The 19209-nt window shown below is 40.2% G+C and overlaps 1 protein-coding gene across 1 annotated transcript in view; it reads left to right on the top strand.

Annotated features, from left to right (window-relative positions):
- The window catches only part of CPM (carboxypeptidase M), a 67285-nt gene extending 51583 nt beyond the window's left edge, over positions 1 to 15702 (top strand). The window contains exons 4-9 of the mRNA XM_010970484.3: positions 203 to 375; positions 1709 to 1893; positions 2566 to 2736; positions 5466 to 5618; positions 9756 to 9904; positions 11831 to 15702. Of these exons, the coding sequence (XP_010968786.1) occupies positions 203 to 375; positions 1709 to 1893; positions 2566 to 2736; positions 5466 to 5618; positions 9756 to 9904; positions 11831 to 12073 (1074 nt within the window). The 3' untranslated portion in view covers positions 12074 to 15702. The remainder of the gene's footprint in view (positions 1 to 202; positions 376 to 1708; positions 1894 to 2565; positions 2737 to 5465; positions 5619 to 9755; positions 9905 to 11830) is intronic.
- The last annotated feature ends 3507 nt before the right edge of the window (positions 15703 to 19209 follow it).

Below are 19209 nucleotides of genomic sequence, written 5' to 3'. Positions count from 1 at the left end.
CAAACAAACCCTTTTACAAATATTTTGCAGCACACCAGTGATTGACCGCCACGGGTCGGCGTATCAGGATATTAAGAAATGGTGGTCTGACAACTGGTTTTGGTCTCAAATGTCATGTGCAGAGTTTCTTGTTGGGAAGTTTGTGCTCTGGGAACTGTTTTCCTTGGACCTGACAATATCCTTTTCTCTTTAATACTCACAGTCGGTAGGGCGGGAACTGCTGCTCCATTTAATTGAGTATCTCGTAACCAGTGATGGAAAAGACCCTGAAATCACAAATCTAATCAACAGTACCAGGATACACATCATGCCTTCAATGAACCCAGATGGATTCGAAGCTGTCCAAAAGCCTGACTGTTTTTACAATAAGGGCAGGTAAGGATGAGTTAGTCTATCTCTATTTAAAAAAAAAAAAAAAAACACAAAAAAGCCCCCATCAGATAGGACACCATCAAGGAGTTCCTGAAACATCTCATAGCCTGTGTCAGGTCATTGCTGGGCTGAAAAGTCTTCAGGGTGCCCCGCTGCTTTGACAACCAGAAGTAAAATCCTGAATAAGGCTGCTTTATTCCTGTGCCCGTCTTACTGAGTCCAGCTTCACGGCCTCTCCCCCATCTCACCTGCAGCCGCTCAGACCCTCCTTCACCTCCTGCAACCACCCGATTCCTTCTCACCTCAGGCATTTCCCACTCATCCGCCCTACTGCTTACACAGCATTTCCTCAAAGCTTCCTGTCATACTTGAGGTCCCCAGTTATACTCATATCATCTGGAACTTTACCTTCACAGCACAACTTTAAATGCCTCATTTCTTGTTAATGTCCAGCTGTAAGCTACCTGAGGGCAGGGTCCCTGTTCCTCCTTGTTAAATCCCAGGGCCTAGCGTGGTCCCTTGCCCCTCAGTAAGTATCCAGTGATTTATTACGCCAGCCTGAGAACTACCCACAAAGAGTGAATTTTATAGTATTTCTGACTTAAAATTTATTGTGTTTCAAGCTGCCTCAGGAAGTTTAGAATTTCTCAATGTCTGGTTTCTGTTTATATGTGTGCACTTAGAAGTTTGTGTTTACCAAAACCCACCACTTGGTTTCCTTCCACTTCCAAGTTTTTAGCATATTTAAACATGGCCCGTCCACATTTCAGAAATACATTTGCATGAAACAGCATGTCCCTGTTTCTGTTATCAATCGCCATGGACCGAACCGCCCCAGAACTGAGGGACCTAAAACCACCACCTTTTTAATTTGGGCAGGGCAGAGCAGGGATGGCTAATCACTGTGCTATGATGTCTGGGGCTTCAGCTGGGGTCTGGCTGGGATGGTATGTCTGGAGTCAGTCCTGGCTGTCACCTGGGTCCCTCACTTCCCCCTGTGAACCCTCCATGTGGCTACTAGCATCAGGGTCTCAAAGTTCCAAGTGGGAGTGTTCCAAGAGGAAAAGCCCCAAAATGCAAACACTCTTCAAACCTCTGCTTCTATCCCAATCACGGCTGTCCCCTTTGCAAGAACAAGTCACACACAGAAGGGGCCAATATATTGTGAATGCCGGGTGTGGTTCCTTGGAAGCTGCCAAGGCAACCATCCACCACTCTGTATTCATATTTTTCCAAATATGATAGCAAATAAATACCTGGAGCCCAAACCAAAGGTCTACACACTGCATGAATCTGTTCCTTCACACCCCTAAAACCTAAATTTTTTCTTTTAAAGGCATAATAGTAACTACTATGACCTGAATAGAAATTTCCCTGATGCTTTCGAATTTAATGATGTATCAAGGCAGCCTGAAACTGTGGCGGTCATGAAGTGGCTGAATACAGAGACGTTTGTCCTCTCTGCAAACCTTCACGGTGGTGCCCTGGTGGCCAGTTACCCGTTTGATAATGGTGTTCCAGGTAAGTGAACATGGGCCCAGCTCTGGCCTTCTAAGTCCAGAGTGAAGCTACAAACTCTCTGCCTCTGAAGGGGAATAAACTCTTCCTCTCCCCACTTAACTTCTCTGGCAGGGGTAGAAGCAGCCCCTTCCCTCGACCCTAGCTGTCCTTCCTACAGTTTATAAATGGTGGATGGCAAGGTGGCTAAACTGACAACCAACAGTGGGATTACTTGACATTCATCAGTGAAATAGTACAACTGGGATTTAGATTATCCCACAAGAGGCAACATGGCTAAAAGAAAATAAAGTGAATCATGTGAGTAATAATTGCTGATTACTCTTAAAGCTGTGGGTTGAGGTACGTACCAAGGACTTAAAATATTTGAGCAGCTTCCTTTAACCCCTCCAGTACCTAAGGAAATCAGCAAAAGTAACTAAAAGGGTATTTAACTTTTAAGCTGACTGAGGCGGCGTTTGGACATGAATATGGTTTTGTGTGCTATCACCTTGTCTATGTCCGTTAAACACTAGGAAGGAGAGTAGAGGGAGCATTCGTGGAAGTGGGTAGAGGACTTCTCTCTAGGAAACTGGAGCCTGTGTGTGGGATGTGGTGATGTATTTGCTAATACGGTGTGTGCTTCCTCTGACTCTCACATCAACTAAAAGGTCTTGGTTTGTCTTTCATGTACAGCGACTGGGACATTATACTCCCGGAGCTTAACCCCTGATGACGATGTTTTTCAATATCTTGCACATACCTACGCTTCAAGAAATCCCACCATGAAGGAAAGAAATCCATGTAAAGCTAAATTAGAGTCTCAGAGTGGAATTATAAATGGATACTTCTGGTATCCACTCAGAGGTGAGCTTCTCCGTTCTACTGTTCTCATTGTAACTTCGCCCCGCTGGCTTGTGTTGACCCTGCAGTAGGCAGAAGTTGGCCAGGCACAGGACAGTCCTCTCACTCGTGTCTCTGTCAGCTAGTATCACAGAACAGTGGGGGTACTGGTCGTTGGAGAGGTGCTCCAACATGTTCCCACTGCCAAGGCCTCCTTAGTTCGGACGCTTGTTCAGCATTTACCTGGGAGCCAGGAACTGTGTCAAGAAAGATGAGCAGGACACAGATCTTAAGTCCTAGTTTAATAGGGAAGAGCAATATGCAAATAAAGCATTGTGATGGCAATGTAATTAGAATGAAAATAGAGGTTTAGAAAAGGCACAGTGTACCACACATCTGTGAAGCCAAAACACAGTAAGGAGTAGCGAAGACTATGGAGAAGTACGATGCTTCTGTCTGATCTACTGGGATCCAGTTCACTGTGGCCATGCCGCAGTGGGGGCCCCAGTTGCCAGGCCTTCCAGTTTGTGAAGTAAGCCGAATGTGTACATGAAGTCTCCTGATTTTAAAGCTACTTTGCAGGCTAAACAAAAAAGCCCTCTAATTTTTCCCCCTTGGAACAGGATGGCCAGGGGAGGGAGGGAGGAGCGGAGGGAGGAACTTGCCATGTAGGGAATGTGGGAGGGGGGATGGTCTTGTCAGAAGGAATAATATAAGCAGAAGCCCAGGGTGTCAGAGTCCTAGTCTGGAAATTGTGAGAGATGGGGAGGGACCTAGCACAGAAGGGCCAGAGGGCAGACAGTGGGCTGGAACTGGGTTTCCACTGCCTCAGTGGAAAGGGCCCCGCTTCCAGACTGGTTAGGCTGATCCGACCAAGAGCAAGCTGCATTTCTGCACACAGGCCACTTCCCTACTTGTCACTTTGGATGCACAGGCTATCAAGCAGTCTTGCACAAGCTGATAACTTTGTGTCTGGGCAGGCGTCTGCCAGCTTTCCAGGTAATATAAATAAGCACAGACCACAACCGATAGGCACCAGGGCCAGCCAGATACCACACCATCCCAAACATTTCTCTGATGTCCAAGATACAGCCTCCGGACTCCCACTTTCGGGCTGCAGCCTAGTCCCCGCTCACTGCTCTCCACAGGGAGGAAAGGGCCCCTTCTGCCCCCGCGGCACAGCTGTCCTTCCTGTGCACTGTCTAACGTTCAAGACACATCCAGATGTGTGGGAGATTAACTAGGAACCTAACTTGGAATTGTCCCCTGCCTGTGCCTGTGTGTAAGCTGTGTATCTTTCTGAGAAAAAAAGGCAGGCAGAGCCAGCTTAGGACAAAGTATTCTGGCTCAGCCTGGAGGTTTTGTCAGCCAGGCCCCATGGCCTTACCCAGGGCTGCACGCTCTCCACACTTGGCATTCCCCATCCTGCGTGCTTTGCACACCTGTTTTGCCATTTAACTTCTTTCTACCTGAGACACAGCCATCCAGCCAAGGGCTTTCGTTTTATTTTGTTTCTCTCTTCTTTTTTTCCCTCTTCTACTTCTTGGTGAAACCGAGGTCCAAGACAAATACAAAATTTCTAAGTAAAGGAAAAGAAAGGACAGAGAAATTCTTCCTGGCTGGATGTTACTCGATATTTACATAATATTTTTTACCATTTTCTGAGCATAAAAATCTTTTTTACTTCTTTACTTCCCAAATACCCTGATGGAATTGAGAATACATATTGTACTGGGCAGATATCAAGTGTAGCTAATTAAAATCTGGCAGAGACTACTTCCTTCAAAGTTACTAGATTTCATCGAATTCAAGATGCTGCTGATTGTAAAGTACAAGTCCCAGCAAGCAAGAAAGAAATTTCCAGCCTAATAACACCAGGATGTCTTTCATTCATCCACTGTAAGATACACCTGAAGTCAGAGCTTTTAAACTATGAAAAGTTTTACATCTTAGGAAGTAAGATTATAACCCTTTGACAATAGGGTGTCAAGAGGTAAGAGCTGGGACGCAAGCACGGGCAGGGGTAGCCTCAGGAGCAGCAGAGGCGTGGCTCTCCCCTCCCAAGGGTCATCAGTGCCCCCTCCTCTTACCCTCGACGCAGTGCAGAGCAGCAGGTGCGAGCCCCGGGGCTGGAGGAAGATGGCCCGCGCGTCGGTCTCTGCCATTCACTGGCAAGAATCCTGGGTGTGTTACCTACTGTTTCTGATTAAGTTTCCTCCTCTGTAAAATATGGGTGATAATCGTCATGAGGATTAAATGAGTTGATAACAAAGCTGCTCAAACAGCACTAAGCAAGAGCGAACTCTCAGTAAACATTAGCTGCTATTATTCCTCCAAATTAGTATACTGAGCTTTACAGAATAAGTGTGTTTATGAATGACATCTCACTCTAGTTTATATCCGTTTAAGATTTAATTTAGGAAAGAAATGTAATTCGAAGAATCCTTTTTTTTAATGTATGATTGTAGGAAAAAAAAGGACCCTTCCCCTGCTTCTCACTTTATTTTGATGCAGACCTGAATGTCAGTCAGCTCTGATTCAGCTGCCCATATGGGAATATCTAGGACTGCTTGGTCATGCCTGGATAATAAAATGTCAAGCCCTAACTGTACATGCTAATATGTCAAATTCATCTTTTCCTGTTTACATGTACTTTCACTGCAACTGTCTGATTCACCTGTCCCCAAGGTACGCGATACTTGGCTTCACTCCAGTTTTAGACCTTAACAAAAATGAAATATGCTTGTGTTTAGGTGGAATGCAAGATTACAACTACATCTGGGCCCAGTGTTTTGAAATTACATTGGAGCTGTCATGCTGTAAATATCCTCGCAAGGAGATGCTTCCAAGCTTCTGGAACAACAACAAGGACTCGTTGATTGAATATATAAAACAAGTGCACATAGGTTTGTAAGATTTTCTTACTAATTCCTGTTAGTTCAAAATAGAGCATCTGGCAAAATCTTTGGGTTGAGAAAGTGCAAGCCCCTCTTTGTTTTCTAGGTTCAATCTCATTTTCAGTAGCAGAACCAATGGTTCAGAATTCTCTCTGCAGCATGTGAGAAACACAGCGCCCATCAGTTCATATAAGAGAAAGCATGCTATGTGTTACTTTAACATGGGGGTGTTAAATCCAGGGTACTTCTGATTTGATGTGTTGAACGACCTGGAAATCTGGCAAAAGATGAGGAAAACAGGCTGATACTGTTTCATCATCACCTGTTCAGGGAAAAAAAAAAAAATTTTTGCTTGCCACTTGCCATACAATATCACAAACCCAGAGAACACTAGACATGCCATTTTGCATTTTTTTCTAGAACTGGGGTGGTGACCTAGCACCGTTAGCTTCAATCCCTCCCTCAACTCTGCCAAAAGACCTGGCTCTAGGAGTCTCCACAGCCATTTTTTGATAGCTGTCTGGCCTTTATCACAGATGGACAGACTAAATGTGACAAGAGTGGTCATTCTCAAACGTGTGCAGCAGACTTACCTGGAGGGTTTGTTAAAACAGATTGCCAGGGCCCGTCCTCAGAGCTCTGTAAATTAAATAACATACAAGTTATACTATTACTATTTGTTATTAATTTGAAGGGCTTACAGGTCCATTTACAAGGTTTTATAAAGAATATTCCTCTATTCGCCTGTCCCTATAATTAGATGAGCACAGCTTCTTTGAGAAAAAAAAATGTATATATAAACACATCAACCCTGCCCCCTTGTGGTTTAAAACAGAAGCATTTTTTTTTCTAGTTTAGTAATGAAATCCTATGTAAAAACCCTGATACAGTGTGGTTACGTTACTTGACAGAGGTTCTCTCCACATTGGTGCCCCAGTAGGAAGCCAAAGAATATCTTTGTGGATAGTGGAAGCAAACATCTCTTTACCACTATTGCTCTGGTTTAAGGAAATTACTGATGTTTTTGTCAAGCTGCATCACATTCACTGGTTCAGTTTCGTCACCTGCTAAGATGGTCTGTGAGATTTCCAGATGGGTCAGAGTCCCTGGCCTACCTTGTATGGGAAGGAAAGGCCTCCTGCTCTAATGGAAGGGCCTGGCCAAGAGCGCAGGAGCCTGGGTGAGGCCCAAGCCATTGTCATCTGCCTTGTGTGAAACCTTGCAAGCATCTGCCCTGCGTCACTCCTGCTTGTTCTAAGGCTCTGATGGGGTCATTCTTTCAATTAAATCTCACTGCCAGCTAACCTCAGGCCCTTTGGTCCTGTGTAGTCATGCTTAGAGGGTTGACGAGGCTTGGGCTGGGATGAGGGTGAGGCAGACATGAAGGCGAGTCTGAATTCTAGGCACCTGTAACGTCCTGCTTGTCCCCTCTCCGGGAAGAAGCAAAGATGAGCAAGGTAGGCTGTTACCTGCTGCTGTTCTGTCCCCTGAACTCCTCAGAGCAGATCTGAACCCGGAGGTTTGGGGAGCGGCCCACGGCGCCCAGAAACAAGGCTCTGGTAGGTGCTGAGTTCTAGAAGCCTGTGAGACACAGGTGCACCTGTCGTCAGGTCCAGGAAAAAAAAAAAAAGAATTAGGGAAAAGTAAAAGGCAACTTGGGCTTTAGGAGTTTACTTAACGTTCAAGATAAAAGTTTTGTTGGTAAATGTCAAAACTTTTACATTTCATTTATGTGTGCCTTATATTTTTCTGTCCTGGTAAATAATAGTAACTAAGGATAACTGGGATAGTTCAGGGTCCTTTTTTCATCATGGCCTCTTTCTCATTTATGTCATTAAGGTAACATGACTTGTCACTGAAGTGAGCAGACTGGTCTGGGAAAATTGGATTTAAAAAGAGAGGAGTTTTTCATTAACTGTATTCCTGAAATTTTGAGGTGAGGGGTATGATGTAGTGTGGGCTCTGGACACTAGTGTGGATTTAGAGCCAGGCTGTGCTGTTTAGTTGGTTATGTGAGCTTGAGGAGGGTATTTAATAATCCAAAACCTTAGTTTCCTCATCAGTAAAATTGTGGTAACATTGCCTACCTCACAGAGTGGATATGAAGATTCAATGAGAAAATTTACAGTGAGCACTTCGCATAGAGCCTGTAAATGTTTGCACTTGCCAGTAGAAATAAAACTCCCTCAATCTAGTCCACACTTCCAGGCAACTGTTTCCCATGCAGTGTGCCTGACCATGAGACAACTCTATTCAGTCCCTTGCATAGATAAGTGTCTTATTGTAAATACATTGGCATTTCTGAGCTTCGTTCAGGATTTTATGGAACCCACCTACAGCAGGCAGTGTGCAGTACAGCTTGGTGACTGAGTGAACAACTTGGAAATGATAGGAATAGATTTAGATTATCAACTGTGTTCTCCAGTTTTGGTAATATGTGCTATAAATGGAATATTCAACGACAAACAAATTTAACTGATAAATCAGATTGGTAGCTTGATTGTATTGTATATTATATCAGAAATAAGTTTACTGAATTCTGACTCAAGATGGTGACATAGGAGGATCCTGAACTCACCACCTCCCACAGACATACCAAATCTACAACTGCACGTGGAACAACTGTCTCTGAAAGAAACCAAAAAACTACCTGAGCAACTCCTACACATTGGATAAACGAGAAAAAACCCACATCCAAACAGCTGGGAGAGGCTGAGACAAAATCCTGCCATAAACCCCATCTCTGGTACAGCAACCCACAGTCAGGAACTTACAACTCCAAGCTTCTCCCTAAGAAGCAAATGTTTGAACCCCACATTTGGCACCCTAACTTTTAAGACCTGAATCAAGAGACAAGCCTGCAAAACATCTAGCTCTGAAAGCGACAGAGCTCACATCAACAAGGCTATAGTGAACCGAGAAACGGTTCTTCGAGGACTCAGACTTACCTGGCTATGCCCAGGGCCCAGCGCTGGGGCAGCTGACTGAAAAGTGCCCAGTCTTTCGGTGAAAGAGGCCTATTTCCTTGTCTGAAAGCTTCGGCCTAAAGAGCAGTCAGCTAGCTTCAGTCCGCCCCTAGAGCGTGTTAAAGACTTCCCAAAGATGGAGGCCAGTGGGTGCCATCTTTGCCCTGTCCCTCCACCTCCCTCCAGGAAGCTGGTGTCTCCTGGAAAAGGAGTTTGTGCTCTGTTGATGGGAATATAAATTGGTGCAGCAATAGGGAAAATAGTATGGAGATTCTACAAAAAAAATTAAAAATAGAACTACCCTATGATCCAGTAATTCTACTTCTGGATATTTATCCAAAGGAAATGAAAACACTAACTTGCAAAGATATCTGCACGCCCGTGTTCACTGCAGCATTCATGAAAGCAACCTAATTGGATGGATGAACAGATATGTGGTATAGTCATATATTCTGCCATAAAAAAGGAAGTCTTGCCATTTATGACAATATGGACAGGCATTGAGGGCATTATGCTAAGTGAAATAAATCAGAAAGACTGATACCTTGTAATCTCACTTACCTGTGAAATCTTTAAAAAAACAAACTCACAGATTGGTGATTGCCAGAGGCATTGGTCGGGCAAAATAGGTGAAAGCGGCCAGAAAGCACAAACTTCCAATTATAAAGCCAGTCAGCCCTGGGGCTGTAGCGTACAGGATGGCAGCTATAGTTAACACTGTGCCGTGTAGCTGAAATTTGCTAACAGTAAATCTTAAAAGTGATCACAAGGAAAAAATTGTAACCACGTTACTTGGGCCCATTGCAGTGACAGTTTCGCCATATATACGTATATTAAATCATGTTGTATACTTGAAACTGTCATTTCAATTATATCTCAATTTTTAAGAGTTTACCATCCATTCTCACTTTATTAACTCAAAACAGCAAAATTTTGTGCATATTTTTAAGATTTTTCTCTGTAAATGTACATATACCTCATTAAAATGATCTAATCCTCATTTATACTACTTTTGACCATGTCAATTATATTTGCTCATGTACAACTAGATCATGTAAAAGTTAATTCCAAGAAAAAACATTTTTCTACATAGAAAAATCGATTTTCATATAATAAAAAAAATTTTTTTCATAAGCCATAAAAGGTGGTATTAACATTTAATTCTCTTTTTGCCTTGCAGGTGTAAAGGGTCAAGTGTTTGATCAGAATGGGACCCCATTACCCAATGTAATTGTAGAAGTCCAAGACAGAAAACATATCTGCCCCTACAGAACCAACAAATTCGGAGAGTATTACCTCCTTCTCTTGCCTGGGTCCTATGTAGTAGAGGTGAGTATACAGTGCTAGTTATTGTTACTAAAATATTATAAAACTCATAGTACTTACCTGGAAGGGATCTAAAACAAGTCTGGAAGGCCCCAAAGTAGATACATCAGGGAGAAGAAAAGGCCGATGTCAGGTTTGCACTTGGCAGGGAGTGGGTGAGGTGGCAGGAATAGGAACAAACCCCCCAAGTCATGTTTTTTTTCCAACTGGCAATTATTTTTTTAATAGAAGCAAAATTCCACGTCTGGTGATACATTTTAGGATTAAAAATGGAACAAAACCTTATTAATAATAAGAATTAAAAAAACCAGTGTAGCCAAAGTACTTCCAAGTTTCATGGAATACTACTTTAACGCCCTTTGCATGAAACATAATTTTGACAATTAAAAGACAGATTGTGATTGTCATTACAAATAAAATTTGATCCACAAAGTTTACCCCTATATTGAGTGATAGACATATTTTGCAGCCTTCTCATAAGCAAATGATAGTGAGTTTTCCAATCAATGCAAGTAAAATTCCAGGTTTTAGTTCTATTTAGAAGCATGTTTGAGTCATTTCTTCCTCTAAGGAGGCATGGACTAGTTTGAGCCTAAATGCGTTTATGTGAATGAACTAAATGAATAAGTATATGATTTCTTTGGCCTCTTCCTCTTTGATGTGACTTTTTCTAAGAATGTCAAGATTCTTCTAGTTTGCTTAGTGGGTCTGATGCCAGCCCAGCCCTGGTAGTCACTCTATACAGAGCTACTCTGAGAGAAGGTTGTCATCTATTCTGTAGTGAAAATTGGCTCAGCAGTTCATTATTTCATCTTTAGGAGTTAATAAAAGGCATGGTTTTCCATTTATAAAACTCTGTAGGATTAAAAAAAAAAGAAAAGAAAAGAAACCTGCTCCACAGATTATCCCCAAAGTGCCCAGCACTTTGAGTGAGGGGCTCATCGATGGCTAACTTCTCTTGAGCACCTCTTCCTGCTGAGATGAATAGAGCTGGAAAGACCTCAACTTACTATGAATCTTCACCTTTAAAAAAAAAAACACCGTTTTCCTGTTATTTACTGTGACACGTTTTAGTCTATGAAAAAAAGAGGATTTTCCTTGTAGTGAATCTAAATTATTTTTATGCAATCCCATAAATAAGCCACATCTTTACAAAATAAAGTTATAAATTGTTCATTTTCAGTTAGATTAACACAGCATTATGTTGGTTTTAGTTACTAGTTCTAGGGCAAGAGAGGAAGGTAAGACTCTGGAAGCTGAAATGAGTGGCTAAAATATGTGCCAATTAGTGGTTACGTAAATGTTACTCCCTGTCCTTTTCCCTCTCTACCATATATAATAAAAGCATTTCTCAGTGGATATGGTCTGTAGTTAGCTTAGCATTTGTCTTTTTCCTGATCATTTCCTCCACCAAAAATATAAATCTAGCTGAAGACTCAGACTCATATGGACAAATCCAGGTAAAAATCAAAGCTTTTCAAGGAAGCAATAAACTTATACACTCAGATCAGCTGCAAGGAAAATGGAATAAATTGAGAAAAGAATTTCACTTATAAATAGTACCCTGATTCGGTATCAAGATTAAGTACAGACTTGGGACAAAGAGAAACAGTCAACCCTTTACCTTTGCTCTCCATGAAAACAGTGGAGGCAGAAATCAGTCTATTGCTTCGGACTTCTGACTTGCATCTTCAGATAAAGGAACTGTCTTTATTGCAGTCTGTAATTCTCAGCAATAGCATTAACAACTGTGGTCCCTGTCAATAGGCATTGGATAACTCAGCACTGAAGCTGGCTCTTACTAGCCTGGGAGACCTGGCAGATGTTACGTGTTTTATAAAGGCTGCGTTTTAGTGATGGATATCAGTGTTTAGTGTTGGCAGCACAAAATAGCTGAAGTCACTCAGATAACTGTTTGTTTCCTCTCAGGTTATAGTTCCTGGACACGATCCACATCTCACAAAGGTGACTATTCCCTCAAAATCCCAGAACTTCAGTGCTCTTAAAAAGGATATTTTACTTCCATTCAGAGAGCAATTGGATCATATCCCAGAATCACATCTTTCATGTCCTATGATTCCTCTTTATAAAGATTTGCAAGGCCACTCAGCTGCAACAAAGCCCAGTCTGTTCTTATTTTTAGTGACTCTTTTTCACATGTTGTTCAAATAAAGCAAAATGTGAAACTCAACCCCCATCACCACCTGGAATCAGGGATTACTCATGCCAGGTTACTGCAACTCTAACTCCCTCTGTGGGACCCTGACTGGATAAATGCCACAGTCCTTCCCTAAGAAGAGTTTCCAAATCCTGCAACAAGCAATGAATGGTAATAATGAAAGGAATGATTTAGTCTTAATGATGGAAGACACCTAACCATCGAGTACTGCCCACTTACACTTAATCTTGAAGTAGTCTTAGAAATTTCTAAGAAGTTAAACTTGAGAAGAAAAAAGTTCCTGCAAGAAAAATAGGAGCTAATTTTGTATACAGAGCCAAATGAATATAAGCAATGAAGATGAACATTTATTGACTACCTACTATATACATGATCTTGCCACGTGTGCTGTATGTGAAGAGAGTGCCATATGTATAATTTTCAGCACAAGAAGAAATGATGACAGGACTGAGAATATTAAGTTTTGCCAATGTTCTAAGGAAATACAAGAAAAAATAGGCAACCATGTCTCGGTGGCCCAAGAAATATGGGCCTGATGGGATGACAAATTTGTCTACAGAGCCCCCAAATAATAGTTCAGTTAAGTAAGGGCCCCTGCCTTTCTGCAGCCGGATGCCACAGTCCTTTGTTATGCTGAAGATCCCTAAATGCCTGAGCTTCAGACTCAGGTCTGACTGCCCACTGGACGCACCTCCCTGGATCTGACTTACAGATACCTCCAACTCATCATGTTGAATATTGAACATACTGTTCTCCCCAGAGCTGCTCTTCCTCCTGCATTCTCTGAGTTGCTGACAGCACCAAACTAGAAACCTGGGAGTCACCCGCGACACTTCCTCTTCCTCCTCCATCCCATATATTCAGTCAGTCACTAAAGATTGTTATCTGTAAGTGTCAACTGATTCTACCCTTTCTTCATGGCTGCTAACAACTGCCAGGTTTAGGCTGTCATAGCTTACCTGCAACCATGGCAACAGCTTTCTTGGTCTCTTGCTCCCAGCCTTCTCCTCTTCAGATCCATCCTCCTCACAGCACTGGAGAAAGGAGTCTATTTAAAACAAAAATCAACTATCAACTGCTTGTAATTCCTACACACATAACAGGCTGTGTGTGTCTGGAATGCCATTCTGACCAACTACCTTTTCTTTCCCACTCCTTTAAAACTTGGTTAAGGTATCAACTCCTCTGGGAGACCTTTGCTGACCATCGTCCCATTCCACCCAGTTTCATCTCCTCCTGTCAATTTGGGGGCCCCGCCTCTTTGCTTCCCCAATTAAACAGGTTACCTCTATTATGGGATTTACAACACTGTATTATGATCTTCTACTTCCATGTGTGATTTTTCTCTAGTAGAGTGTGAGGTCTTTGAGGCCAGGGTCTAATTTGTTTGAAAAACTTATTTTTTTTAATCCTCAGATCCTAGCACATGGTGGGACCTGAATGAATGAACAAAGGTTTCTAGCAACTTGCTACTGTTAAAACATTGTATGTAAGAATTAGGGGGCGGGGGGGGCATTAAACAAAAAAATTGCAACTGTGGTAAGTAGATTTCTGAATGCTGTGTACTGCTCATAGAAAGTGAGTTGCTTTGGCTCTTATTTTAAATTGAAAGTTCTATGGGATCTGGAAACAAAAACTATACTGGGCTTGGTACATGCTTGGGAACCACATATGAAAAAGAGATACATGGGCATTTAGGAGCTATTCCTGTGCCAGGTTTATTCTACATGCACAAAATCACACATGTTAATATAAGCAAAATTTGTTAACTTCTTTTAAATCCGGTAATAACCTGAATATCTTGATCATTTTTATTTAAATAAGCAGCAGTTTATTATATACTTGAAAGTATATATTGATATAATATTGCAGAAAACTATTTTGGTATATTACATGTAAAAGTACCTAAAACTCAACTTGATATACCATCAAGTCCTAAACAATTTTCTATCCAGTATTCTAACTTTTCCTTTTCTAAAACAGCAATTTTTGAAGGGAAATGAACCAAAATCTGATTTGGTTCATGAGCCTTAATGTAAATTTCTTAAGGGAATGTTTTTAAAGTCAGAAACTTTTATCAGAATCAAACTTAAAACCATTTAGAGGTAAGCAGAACAATTTAGAGTAATTTCCAAACCAAATATAAACCAAATCTGAATTTAGTTCGGAGCAGGTTTGGGGTACCTATTTTGCAGCAACCGCTCTGTGCTTGGAAATGAAGTCTGTTACAAGGATTTAGTGTGGTAGAATCCCAGCTACGCCCTCCACTAATCAAGTGAAGTGCTCAAGAGGAGAAACCATCATGGAATTCTCACTACAGTGAGACTAGATCCCCAAATCTCCCTGCATAACACCTTTCCTCCTGTTCTCCACCCCCTTAAGCTGGTGGTTATGCTCCTCGGGTTCTAAGTTCAGGTATAGTTCCTTTTATAAAGAAACCAACGTGGTAAATGTTTTCAAGATAGGAGAAAAGAAGGTAGCATATGTAATAAAATGATAATTAGAAGGCAGGAGGAGCCTTGTGATCAAACACACCCCACATTCAGTTACCTTACCTGTAAAATGAAGGCCTCTGCTTGGCTAATTCTGTGACTGTCAGAAGTAGTGGTGTAAGATGCCACACACTGGTGCCAGGTTTGGTGCTTGCCCAGGTGGAGCAAGAATAACACTGAAGGGGCATAAATATTTTGAAGGCAGTATAATATAACTTATTAGAGACCAATAAACAGAATTGGCCTAAAAACTGAAAACACTGGCTAGCTAAAACGACCATTTAATAATATTTAAGGAAACATTGATGAAGTAACACAGCTTTTTCTCTTGTACCTCCTCAAATTATAATAAATGTTAACATGAATGAATTTAAATGGTGGGGAGTATTTTAGAGAAATGTTGAGTCCCTGCAGGTAAGTGTCAATGTTGATTTTGGTGCTTAATTTATCGCTGACTTGAGCTGTTGGATGTTACTAGAAATGTTATAAAGCCTCTTCTCAGTATTTCCACAAGTCTAAGAAATCAACGTTTCCGTCCCAGAAGCAAATTTGCATTTGTAATGTTTCTTAAAATGGTAGGAGAGGTTAACTCTACCTTTAGAAGGTGAAAATATCTGGCACCATATTAGAAATATCTTTTCCCAGGGAATTCAGAAAAATGAGCATAGCATATTGTCTCACCACAGCAGGCTAAGTTTCTGATTGAAAAATTTGGTTCTTATTCCACATGGTGACAACAGTTGATGCCTGTTTTATGACAGATTTAGAATGAGGTTAGGGGAACAATGATGACGGTTAAAGAGGGAAAAAAAAAGTTGACAGCACGTAAAGTAGAAGTTTGAAGAGAAGAGTCTAACTTCGTTATAGTATGTACCACTGATAAAGCAAATATTGTACTGTATTGCTCACAAACCATTTTATCATACTGTAGCATGTGAACTACTCCACAGCCTGATAGATGTTGCATAAGCTGATTTTACAAGTTTTCTCAGTGACTCTTGTACTATAAGAACTTAAAATGCACGAATTGTCTAAGACTATAAAGTTTTATTGGGTAGGGGCCATGACTACCTCTGAATTCAGTAAAATGAGAATATTTGATTCTCAATAAAGAATATTCATATAAACAATGAATGTTGTTTCTTTCCATTACATTACCTTGAAAACAAATACTTATGCCAGTGTACAAAGTCCACATACCAGAGAGAGCTGATAAGCAAATAAAGCCTGGGAAAGACCGAATCTAATGACCTTTTATGAGGCAATAATATTGCAATAACTCTTCAAAGACCAAGTAGTCCTTCCAGAACAGTTTATATGATATAATATATACCCATTCAAATTAACTTGTGCCACTGGGCAGATGATAGGTGAAAAGTGTGCCTACGTGCAAAAAAACCACACACACACACAATCACGCAACCCCTCCCCACAAAAAACCTTTGGAAAATTCCCAGGGCACAGTAATGTAGTAAAGGATATCTGAAAAATAATGCAGGAAAGAAGTGGATTTCCCAAACAGACTTAGCCATGGAATCATTTTCTTAAATACTTTAGCCTTGTACCATCGCTCTGAACTTACGTATCTAGATTTCTAAACACATTTTGGGAAATGCTAATATATAGAGCGTCTTTTGTCCTGAATAATGTTTTACTGATTTCAACGTGCTTTTGAAGGACAGAACAAAAAAGGATTTGCCTCCTCTAGGAACTGGAAAACTAACAGTCTTTCCTAACCCTCATCAATGCAATCTCTGTTAATATTGAACTTCTAGTCATAGGACAGAGAGGCTGGGCTAATGTATGGCTGCCCCAAAACACACTAAACAAATACTTCAAATGAGACAAGACTGAGTAGGCAATGACTAATTTACAGGTACCGATTTCTAAAAAGTGACAAATATTTCAGTTAAGAAAATAAATTGGGGAGAGTTTTTCTATTTTCAGAAGAGAATTCATTATATAGGAACACTTTTAGCAAGAGTTTCTGGTATATTTTAGCTAGACTTTGATACTTAAATCTGCAGCTCCTTATAGCATTCATTACTCCCCATCCTGCCCTCCAAAGCAAGGTACAATTTTTAAATGAACTAACATTTAAAATATTAGACATAGTGAAAAAAGTAAAAGAAAATAAATTGTAAGAGATTAGTTCATTTTGGGGATGGTAGGATGTTTGTGTTTTTCCTACTTCATCTTTGAAATATTCTATTTACTACTTTTATAATGAAAGAACTGATTTAAAGAATGGAACCTCAGATTTTAGAAGCACCAGTTTACCCAATTGCTATACTTTCTTACATAGTCATTAAAATTTCCAGAGCTTATACTAAAATAACAGCTGATTAACAGTCAGTTAATTAAAACATTTTTTCCTGATTCCGGACAGATTCTTTAACACAAAAGCACAGTATTCGTCTCATGAAACTCTGAAGGGTGAACAGTGAGGGGTTTCAGGAAAAAATGTGAAGCTCGTGTTTCCTTTAACAATTGAAATAGAACTCCTGTTATTTGCTTTCTAGTCTAACTATCCATCTTCTGGGAGTAGTCTGTACATACTGTTACGAGTCTACCTACCATTAGTGGATGCCTTCAGAGGACTCCCAATGTGGTGCTTCCACCTGGTGGTTAAAGAAGTGCTTAACTACAGAGATTTGGTCTTCTCAACATGCCTCTTAAAAAAAAAACAAAATAAATGATTGTGAGAAAAGGTGAAAGAAGTATTTTTTATACAGAGGGATGTTCTGTTTTTTTTTTAAGAAAAGCTTTCCCAATTCTGTTATAGTTTTGAAACCGTATCGACTTTTAAAGACCACTGTTTCCTTAGAATGTTTCTCGTTTGCCATTTAAGTAATTTATTGCATGGACAATATTTTTTCAGGATGATCCTTACAACTGTCTTTTCCTCTTGTAAGTTAGAACTGCACAGCTGATTTCCTTGCCAATCAGCATCCTTTACTGTATGCCTACTGTGCACACAATGCATAGTATGAGGCACCTGGGGGAAGAAGGCAACACAAAAGGATGTTACAATCTGCTGTGAAGATACAAAGCAGCATGGCAGTGAATATAAGTGTGAACAGAGCATCAGAGTTGAGAATACAGGAAAGAAAAAAAAAAAAAGGAGGGGGTAGTGAATTCAAGTCTAGCTAAGCTGGGTTTTGGAAGTGGTTATGGTCATGAATGGATGGGAGAAGGGTATTATTAAACAACTGCCATTTAATAGAAATCCTTCCCATCCACCAGACTCCATCCCAGGCTCTATTCATTTATTGTCTCTAATTCTAAGGTGACTAAGAAAGGAAGTACCAGATCTGCTATTTGAATTTAGCGTGTCCTACTCTACTAGGATAAAAATAAAAAGAAGTCATGGGAGAATCAGGAGACAAATGACTTTTGTTGCAGCAAAAAGGATGAGAGCAGAGAGTGGTGAAAAGAAAGCCTATATTTGATAGAGAGCTCTAAAAGTCTAAAGTGATCGGGCAGAACATGTGAGATAATGTCTAAAAGCAATAAAATTACTGAAGCTTTTTTCCAATATTTAAATCAGGGAAGTGACATGAAGATACCTATAAGCTATCTATAAATGTACCCCACCCCCAAATAAAGGTAATGAAGTCAATTTAGGCAGATGTTACTGTGATCTTGGAGGAAGGCCTTGGAAGGTGTAGCCTGGAAAAGTGTGAACCAAAAATAAACACATAAAAATACTAAAATTTAACTGCAAAACAAATGAAATTAACCTAACATGACAGTAACCTAAATAAATAGATAAATAAAAGTTGAAAAAGTTGAAATTTAAAAATTGTAATGTAAAAGGTATTTTGATAAGTTGACTAAGTTGTTGGCTGAACATATAGTTGTATTCTCAAAGCAGAGCCATGGGACTGAAACAAGGATGAGTGGAAAATGTCTATAATTTTTCAAAAATAGGAATCTTTAAAGGAGAGCTTTAAAAGAAAGTAATAAGCATTCAAGTATGTTTTAGGATCACCACTCTTCTAAAAACAATTATGATTCTCTTATCCAAAATATTATTCTAACACTTTAATATATAATTTGAAATGCGCTAAACCTACTAATAACTTACTGAACACATGGGGAGTCTCCCATCTGCTTGTCACTTCATGCTGCCCCCATTCCACTTTCTGTTGCTTTTTTGCTAGTTCCTGTTAACAGTTTATTTTACAATTTGTTATTGTATTCAACACTTCTGAGCACCTTCTAAATGTGCTGGTGATTTCAGGTATTTATCTTTTTTAAGCAGTATTTGTAAATATCAAAAACACACAGACACAAAAACCCCCAAACAATTCCCTATCGTATATAATTGAAAGCTGGCTGTATGAGAGATAATATGGCCACAGACTTTTAAACAACTGGTACTTTTTTCAGCTGAAGAAATAATTTTCTTTGTAAATACTAAATCAAAATCCAATTTAGAATCCAAACAACCAGAAAACGCAACTATAAACTTTTCACAATACAGTGCATGACAACTTGTAGTTACTGTCATGAGCCTATAGACCTATACACTAATCAGTACCTTTAAAACATTAATTAAAAATAAAAACCTAAACTAAATGATGCTGTGACTCATTCAAAAAATTCTTACTGAGCACCTATATATGTATTGC

The sequence above is a fragment of the Camelus bactrianus genome, chromosome 12 (genome assembly GCF_048773025.1).
Source record: "Camelus bactrianus isolate YW-2024 breed Bactrian camel chromosome 12, ASM4877302v1, whole genome shotgun sequence".
Taxonomy (NCBI): domain Eukaryota; kingdom Metazoa; phylum Chordata; class Mammalia; order Artiodactyla; family Camelidae; genus Camelus; species Camelus bactrianus.
Note: the sequence above shows the minus strand (reverse complement) of the source record. Positions and strands in the feature narration are given on the sequence as shown.